Source organism: Notolepis coatsorum (assembly GCF_963971535.1).
Source record: "Notolepis coatsorum genome assembly, chromosome: 4".
Lineage (NCBI taxonomy): Eukaryota > Metazoa > Chordata > Actinopteri > Aulopiformes > Paralepididae > Notolepis > Notolepis coatsorum.
The window spans coordinates 3,854,263-3,863,624 of NC_140168.1; the positions used below are offsets into that span (position 1 = coordinate 3,854,263).

The 9,362-nt window shown below is 45.5% G+C and overlaps 1 protein-coding gene across 1 annotated transcript in view; it reads right to left on the bottom strand.

Moving 5' to 3' along the window:
• Nucleotides 1–9,362, bottom strand: part of LOC311227596 (collagen alpha-1(XX) chain-like) — a 107,563-nt gene that overhangs the window by 54,769 nt on the left and 43,432 nt on the right. Inside the window, 1 exon segment of the mRNA XM_084313316.1 lies at nucleotides 8,313–8,492. Within this exon segment, the coding sequence (XP_084169442.1) occupies nucleotides 8,313–8,492 (180 nt within the window).

The following is a 9,362-nucleotide window of genomic DNA, read 5'->3' on the forward strand; positions in this document are numbered from 1 at the left end:
TAACAGCTAACAGCTAACAGCTAACAGTTAACAGCTAACAGCTAACAGCTAACAGCTAACAGCTAACAGCTAACAGCCATCAGCCATCAGCCATCAGCCATCATCCAACAGCCAACAGCTAACAGCTAACAGCTAACAGCTAACAGCTAACAGCTAACAGCTAACAGCTAACAGCCATCAGCCATCAGCCAACAGCCATCAGCCATCATCCAACAGCCAACAGCTAACAGCTAACAGCCAACAGCTAACAGCTAACAGCCAACAGCTAACAGCCAACAGCCAACAGCCAACAGCCAACAGCCAACAGCTAACAGCTAACAGCTAACAGCCAACAGCCATCAGCCAACAGCTAACAGCTAACAGCTAACAGCTAACAGCTAACAGCCATCAGCCATCAGCCATCAGCCAACAGCCATCAGCCATCATCCAACAGCCAACAGCTAACAGCTAACAGCTAACAGCTAACAGCTAACAGCTAACAGCTAACAGCTAACAGCTAACAGCCATCAGCCAACAGCCAACAGCTAACAGCCAGCGTTATTTTTTTCCGTAGCCGCATTTCTGGCAAGACGCTCTCTGATTGGCCGACGCCTGTTTCTACACTGGTTAAGCTTAGGCGCTCGTTCGAAGTTGGTTAAGGTTAGAGTTTGTCTTAGAGCATGGCGATAGAACGCCAGGTAGTTTGCAGGCTGTTCGACGCGGAAATGGGCAAAGACACAGCTCGTCACGCGATTGGGCAAACATGTCAGTGGCCAATCAGAGAGCGTCAGTCAGTGGCCAATCAGAGAGTGTCTGCCAGAAATGCGGCTACGGAAAAAAATAACGCTAACAGCCATCAGCCAACAGCCATCAGCCATCAGCCATCAGCCATCAGCCATCAGCCATCAGCCAACAGCAGTGTGTATATTGTGGCAGATATCACCCCCCGTCTCATAGATATGTGAAGGACGGGCGATACTAGTGCCACGGGAGGAGTGGAAGCAATTAGGCAGCTGATTAGTACTGATAGAACACACCTGTGCACCATTAGATCACCCACATCCCACACGCACACACACACCAGACACACATACTATAATACACTAGGACAGATAGAGTTGAGGGGAGAGGAGGTGAGGTACTGTAGGAGCGAAGTACGGAGAGGCTGTTTTTAAATAAAGTGCGGCCGCGGGATTAACAACGTTAACGTCAGTTCGGCCGGAGAAATAAATATACAAATTAAAATGGTTGGACCTGCGAGATTTGCTTCAGTAAACAGCTGCAAGACCTACATTAAGCCCAGTGCTCTTAGAGAGTGGAGGGGGGGGGGGGGGCTGCAGAGCTAGATGATGGGGTTAGCAAGGTAACTCCATGTTTAACCCTTGCTTTCCAGAGTCCCAGCTGTGGTTAACGTGTTTCCCAGGGGAGATGCACACCTAACCTGCTCCGGAGGAGATCATGTAATGTAGACTGCCTAGTAATAATAATAATTATAATAATAACTGTATTTATATAGCACCTTTCATACAAGAATTGCAGCTCAAAGTGCTTCACAGCAAATTGCATGAAATGAACATACTGTGGGCATACAATTAGCATACCGTTGACAGAATAAAAGCAATGCATAAAGTGCAGACGTAAGAATAGGCATAAAATAAGTATACAATAGAAAAGTAATGCAGTCAAATAGCTCTCATTTACTGTACAATAATCACTAGTGACCAATCGACTCTGGTAGCTATATCGTTACTAGAAGATCACATGTAACAAACTGTTAGCAACACTACTATCACCGACATCTAAGAAGGGAGATCCCCCCTTGAACGGCCCTTCTAAGGTTTCTCTCCTCCACACTGCCTGTGGTGCAACAGTAAAAGGCCTTTGGAGGGCAAAATTACTGCAAACCCGTGGGCTTTTCCTGCTAATTATATGAATTCATTATAGATTAGCATAGACCTGCATCACTGTACATAATAATACTATAACAGTGTAAATACATCTTATTAGCACTATTACTTAGTAGTACTAATTTATATATTTCATACCAGTTTAATCACCTGTACATTGTACGTATATATCCCTATTGCACGTTACTGTTACATTTGCACTCTGGTTGGATGCCAAACTTCTTTTCGCTGTACTGTACTTCTGCTATAATGTAAGTGAAATTGAACTTCTCAATATCTGTTTTATCATGTGACAACGTTTCACGGTTCAATCTTGCTCTGCTTTAGAGAAAAAGGATTATAAAGAATCACTGGATAGTCAAAGAACTTTAAAGCCATTTTTCGTAGTTTCGCCGTTTTGCGTAGTGACCGCGGTTAGCTTCCGCAGGGCGGTGTACAGTAGGTCCCAGGAGGACAAATCAGGAGCTGAATAAAGTTTTACATCCTTTGATACTTCAGCGAGTCAGTGAGCACATGAAGGGGAGCGTCCGCTTTCAAGGTTGTTGTGTTTGAAGTGTCTGGCAAGATGGAACAAGCGCACTTCTTGAAGGTGGCATATTTGGAGATTTAAATCTATGTTTGGCAAGACGGTGAGAGGCTTAACAATTCCGGGCATCCCCTACTCACTACATCGCGGCGGCAGCGGTATCAGCGGGAGATCACTTGTTAATGATTTTGTTCTTCCTGGGAGACTTCAAAGCTCTGGTAAAAAAAAAACATTAAAGAAAACGTATGTACTGTATGTATCTGTCGTCGTCTGTTTGTAACAGCGGTGGAAGAAGTGCACAGTTCCTTTACTTAGGTAAAAGTAGAAATACCCAGACAAATGAGTACTCTGGTCAAAGTGAAAGTCCTCCGTTAAAATTCCACTTAAGTAAAAGTAGAGACGTATTTGCTATTGAATGTACTTAAGTATCCAAAGTATCTACTTAAGTTACGTTAAAGTGATATGTGGTCCAGTTATGAAATTGACAGGCTTCAAATGTGAAAGTACATAATCTTCAGAAATTGTTGCCATGTTTTCTATGCAAAATCTTTTTCTTAAAAGTAACTAGCAACTCATGGGTTCAGATACATGTAGTGGAGTAAAAAGTACAATATTTCCTTTGAAATGTAGTGGAGTAAAAGTATAAAGTTCCCTAAAATGTAAATACTTGTGTACTGTAAAGTACTTAAGTAAAAGTACTTCAGTTACTTTCCACCACTGGTTTTTAACATGCTCTATTTTTATACTTTTTGTAACTTTGTAATGGTTTGTAATGGTTTGTGCTATCTTGGCCAGGTCTCATTTGAAAAAAGAGATTTTAATCTCAAGGGACTTCCTGGTTAGATAAAGGTTGAGTGAATAAATAAACAAAAGGAGTTGCTGGATTGTGGTACCACATGTTGAGGTTAAGAGTGGGATAGTGGTGATGCTTCAAGGCATTACTTCGTACCAACAGCCATCAGCCATCAGCCAACAGCTAACAGCTAACAGCTAACAGTTAACAGTTAACAGCTAACAGCTAACAGCTAACAGCTAACAGCTAACAGCTAACAGCCATCAGCCATCAGCCAACAGCCATCAGCCATCATCCAACAGCCAACAGCTAACAGCTAACAGCTAACAGCTAACAGCTAACAGCTAACAGCTAACAGCTAACAGCCATCAGCCATCAGCCAACAGCCATCAGCCATCATCCAACAGCCAACAGCTAACAGCTAACAGCCAACAGCTAACAGCTAACAGCCAACAGCTAACAGCCAACAGCCAACAGCCAACAGCCAACAGCTAACAGCTAACAGCTAACAGCTAACAGCCAACAGCCATCAGCCAACAGCTAACAGCTAACAGCTAACAGCTAACAGCTAACAGCTAACAGCTAACAGCCATCAGCCATCAGCCATCAGCCAACAGCCATCAGCCATCATCCAACAGCCAACAGCTAACAGCTAACAGCTAACAGCTAACAGCTAACAGCTAACAGCTAACAGCCATCAGCCAACAGCCAACAGCTAACAGCCAGCGTTATTTTTTTCCGTAGCCGCATTTCTGGCAAGACGCTCTCTGATTGGCCGACGCCTGTTTCTACACTGGTTAAGCTTAGGCGCTCGTTCGAAGTTGGTTAAGGTTAGAGTTTGTCTTAGAGCATGGCGATAGAACGCCAGGTAGTTTGCAGGCTGTTCGACGCGGAAATGGGCAAAGACACAGCTCGTCACGCGATTGGGCAAACATGTCAGTGGCCAATCAGAGAGCGTCAGTCAGTGGCCAATCAGAGAGTGTCTGCCAGAAATGCGGCTACGGAAAAAAATAACGCTAACAGCCATCAGCCAACAGCCATCAGCCATCAGCCATCAGCCATCAGCCATCAGCCATCAGCCAACAGCAGTGTGTATATTGTGGCAGATATCACCCCCCGTCTCATAGATATGTGAAGGACGGGCGATACTAGTGCCACGGGAGGAGTGGAAGCAATTAGGCAGCTGATTAGTACTGATAGAACACACCTGTGCACCATTAGACCACCCACATCCCACACGCACACACACACCAGACACACATACTATAATACACTAGGACAGATAGAGTTGAGGGGAGAGGAGGTGAGGTACTGTAGGAGCGAAGTACGGAGAGGCTGTTTTTAAATAAAGTGCGGCCGCGGGATTAACAACGTTAACGTCAGTTCGGCCGGAGAAATAAATATACAAATTAAAATGGTTGGACCTGCGAGATTTGCTTCAGTAAACAGCTGCAAGACCTACATTAAGCCCAGTGCTCTTAGAGAGTGGAGGGGGGGGGGGGCTGCAGAGCTAGATGATGGGGTTAGCAAGGTAACTCCATGTTTAACCCTTGCTTTCCAGAGTCCCAGCTGTGGTTAACGTGTTTCCCAGGGGAGATGCACACCTAACCTGCTCCGGAGGAGATCATGTAATGTAGACTGCCTAGTAATAATAATAATTATAATAATAACTGTATTTATATAGCACCTTTCATACAAGAATTGCAGCTCAAAGTGCTTCACAGCAAATTGCATGAAATGAACATACTGTGGGCATACAATTAGCATACCGTTGACAGAATAAAAGCAATGCATAAAGTGCAGACGTAAGAATAGGCATAAAATAAGTATACAATAGAAAAGTAATGCAGTCAAATAGCTCTCATTTACTGTACAATAATCACTAGTGACCAATCGACTCTGGTAGCTATATCGTTACTAGAAGATCACATGTAACAAACTGTTAGCAACACTACTATCACCGACATCTAAGAAGGGAGATCCCCCCTTGAACGGCCCTTCTAAGGTTTCTCTCCTCCACACTGCCTGTGGTGCAACAGTAAAAGGCCTTTGGAGGGCAAAATTACTGCAAACCCGTGGGCTTTTCCTGCTAATTATATGAATTCATTATAGATTAGCATAGACCTGCATCACTGTACATAATAATACTATAACACTGTAAATACATCTTATTAGCACTATTACTTAGTAGTACTAATTTATATATTTCATACCAGTTTAATCACCTGTACATTGTACGTATATATCCCTATTGCACGTTACTGTTACATTTGCACTCTGGTTGGATGCCAAACTTCTTTTCGCTGTACTGTACTTCTGCTATAATGTAAGTGAAATTGAACTTCTCAATATCTGTTTTATCTTGTGACAACGTTTCACGGTTCAATCTTGCTCTGCTTTAGAGAAAAAGGATTATAAAGAATCACTGGATAGTCAAAGAACTTTAAAGCCATTTTTCGTAGTTTCGCCGTTTTGCGTAGTGACCGCGGTTAGCTTCCGCAGGGCGGTGTACAGTAGGTCCCAGGAGGACAAATCAGGAGCTGAATAAAGTTTTACATCCTTTGATACTTCAGCGAGTCAGTGAGCACATGAAGGGGAGCGTCCGCTTTCAAGGTTGTTGTGTTTGAAGTGTCTGGCAAGATGGAACAAGCGCACTTCTTGAAGGTGGCATATTTGGAGATTTAAATCTATGTTTGGCAAGACGGTGAGAGGCTTAACAATTCCGGGCATCCCCTACTCACTACATCGCGGCGGCAGCGGTATCAGCGGGAGATCACTTGTTAATGATTTTGTTCTTCCTGGGAGACTTCAAAGCTCTGGTAAAAAAAAAACATTAAAGAAAACGTATGTACTGTATGTATCTGTCGTCGTCTGTTTGTAACAGCGGTGGAAGAAGTGCACAGTTCCTTTACTTAGGTAAAAGTAGAAATACCCAGACAAATGAGTACTCTGGTCAAAGTGAAAGTCCTCCGTTAAAATTCCACTTAAGTAAAAGTAGAGACGTATTTGCTATTGAATGTACTTAAGTATCCAAAGTATCTACTTAAGTTACGTTAAAGTGATATGTGGTCCAGTTATGAAATTGACAGGCTTCAAATGTGAAAGTACATAATCTTCAGAAATTGTTGCCATGTTTTCTATGCAAAATCTTTTTCTTAAAAGTAACTAGCAACTCATGGGTTCAGATACATGTAGTGGAGTAAAAAGTACAATATTTCCTTTGAAATGTAGTGGAGTAAAAGTATAAAGTTCCCTAAAATGTAAATACTTGTGTACTGTAAAGTACTTAAGTAAAAGTACTTCAGTTACTTTCCACCACTGGTTTTTAACATGCTCTATTTTTATACTTTTTGTAACTTTGTAATGGTTTGTAATGGTTTGTGCTATCTTGGCCAGGTCTCATTTGAAAAAAGAGATTTTAATCTCAAGGGACTTCCTGGTTAGATAAAGGTTGAGTGAATAAATAAACAAAAGGAGTTGCTGGATTGTGGTACCACATGTTGAGGTTAAGAGTGGGATAGTGGTGATGCTTCAAGGCATTACTTCGTACCAACAGCCATCAGCCATCAGCCAACAGCTAACAGCTAACAGCTAACAGTTAACAGCTAACAGCTAACAGCTAACAGCTAACAGCTAACAGCTAACAGCCATCAGCCATCAGCCAACAGCCATCAGCCATCATCCAACAGCCAACAGCTAACAGCTAACAGCTAACAGCTAACAGCTAACAGCTAACAGCTAACAGCTAACAGCTAACAGCCATCAGCCATCAGCCAACAGCCATCAGCCATCATCCAACAGCCAACAGCTAACAGCTAACAGCCAACAGCTAACAGCTAACAGCCAACAGCTAACAGCCAACAGCCAACAGCCAACAGCCAACAGCTAACAGCTAACAGCTAACAGCTAACAGCCAACAGCCATCAGCCAACAGCTAACAGCTAACAGCTAACAGCTAACAGCTAACAGCTAACAGCTAACAGCCATCAGCCATCAGCCATCAGCCAACAGCCATCAGCCATCATCCAACAGCCAACAGCTAACAGCTAACAGCTAACAGCTAACAGCTAACAGCTAACAGCTAACAGCTAACAGCTAACAGCTAACAGCCATCAGCCAACAGCCAACAGCTAACAGCCAGCGTTATTTTTTTCCGTAGCCGCATTTCTGGCAAGACGCTCTCTGATTGGCCGACGCCTGTTTCTACACTGGTTAAGCTTAGGCGCTCGTTCGAAGTTGGTTAAGGTTAGAGTTTGTCTTAGAGCATGGCGATAGAACGCCAGGTAGTTTGCAGGCTGTTCGACGCGGAAATGGGCAAAGACACAGCTCGTCACGCGATTGGGCAAACATGTCAGTGGCCAATCAGAGAGCGTCAGTCAGTGGCCAATCAGAGAGTGTCTGCCAGAAATGCGGCTACGGAAAAAAATAACGCTAACAGCCATCAGCCAACAGCCATCAGCCATCAGCCATCAGCCATCAGCCATCAGCCATCAGCCAACAGCAGTGTGTATATTGTGGCAGATATCACCCCCCGTCTCATAGATATGTGAAGGACGGGCGATACTAGTGCCACGGGAGGAGTGGAAGCAATTAGGCAGCTGATTAGTACTGATAGAACACACCTGTGCACCATTAGATCACCCACATCCCACACGCACACACACACCAGACACACATACTATAATACACTAGGACAGATAGAGTTGAGGGGAGAGGAGGTGAGGTACTGTAGGAGCGAAGTACGGAGAGAGAGAGAGATTGTTGTTGACAGAGTTTTGCGAGGTGAGAGGTAGTGAGAGGAGAGGAGAGGAGAGGAGAGGAGAGGAGAGGAGAGGAGAGGAGAGGAGAGGAGAGGAGAGGAGAGGAGAGGAGAGGGGAGGGGAGGGGAGGGGAGGGGAGGGGAGGGGAGGGGATGAGAGGAGAGGAGAGGTGAAGGCGAGAAGGTGTTCATTGTGTACTGGACCCTGGACTGGCAGAGAAACCCCCTTGTGTACTGACCCTGGACCGGAAGACTACTCTGAGTATTGAACAATGCTCCACAAACAAGAGCCTGTTTTGTGTTTTGGACCTCGGACTGTATTACGACCATTCTAGAACTCTACAGTACCTGTAGTAGTGGTGGTGGTGGGGGTGGGGGTGGTGGTGGTGGGGGGGTCCTGGTAGAGCACGGTGGGAAGGCCCAGAAGAGCCTCGGTGACGTCGTCCAGGTCACCTGACCCAGATCCGCCCGGCAACAGCTTCTTCCTGCTCCCACTGCGGAGCAACTCCTCCTCACGCAGACTCTCAACTGGGGAGGGGGGGGGGGGGGGAGAGGGGGGGGGGGGGGGAGAGAGAGAGGGGGGGAGAGAGAGAGAGAGAGAGAGGGAGAGATTTTTTTTTTAATTGTTTATATTTTTGCACAATCCAGGCGGGGGGGCATGGCCACCTACATTTCACTGCATGTCTTGTGTACAGTATGTGACAAATACAACTCTTGAATCTCTTAACCCTTTCACTGCCACGCGACAGAAGGTTAAAACCCTTTCACTGCCACGCGACAGAAGGTTAACCCTTTACTATCACACAACCGACGGCGACGGCTCCATCATTAGCATCATATATATCATCCGCGGAGCTAATGATGCTAACGATGGAGCATCGCCGTCGGTTGTGTGATAGTAAAGGGCTAACCTTCTTCTGCATTGTCACAGTGAAAGGGTTAACCGGCTGTCGTGTGGCAGTGAAAGGGTTAAAGCGCCACTGGGTAGAGACAGGCAACGATAAAACACACGGACCCGACACTGATGTATCGTGAGCGAGAGACAAATCAGGGGGAGAGTTCAAAAGACCTGTCTGAACCCATAGAGTCACGTGACGCAGGCCGTCTGGCGAAACCATGGCCTGGGGGTGGGGGTGGGGGTGGGGGGGGGGGGCGGGAGAGGAAAATACAACAAAAGCAGATCGAGGCTGACACAATTTCCATGAGGAATAACAAACGGCCCCCGGAGGCCGTCGACGCGGAGGAGTGTGGAGGAAGAAGAAGAAGATACAGACCGGGAAGGAATTCCCAGACTCCCATCATTCCTGAATGACAGCCCCGCTATGCCGTGACTCTGATCCCAGGCGAGGAGGATGTTCCCGGCCCTGCCTGGACCCGCACGGCCCGACACAGTAACCT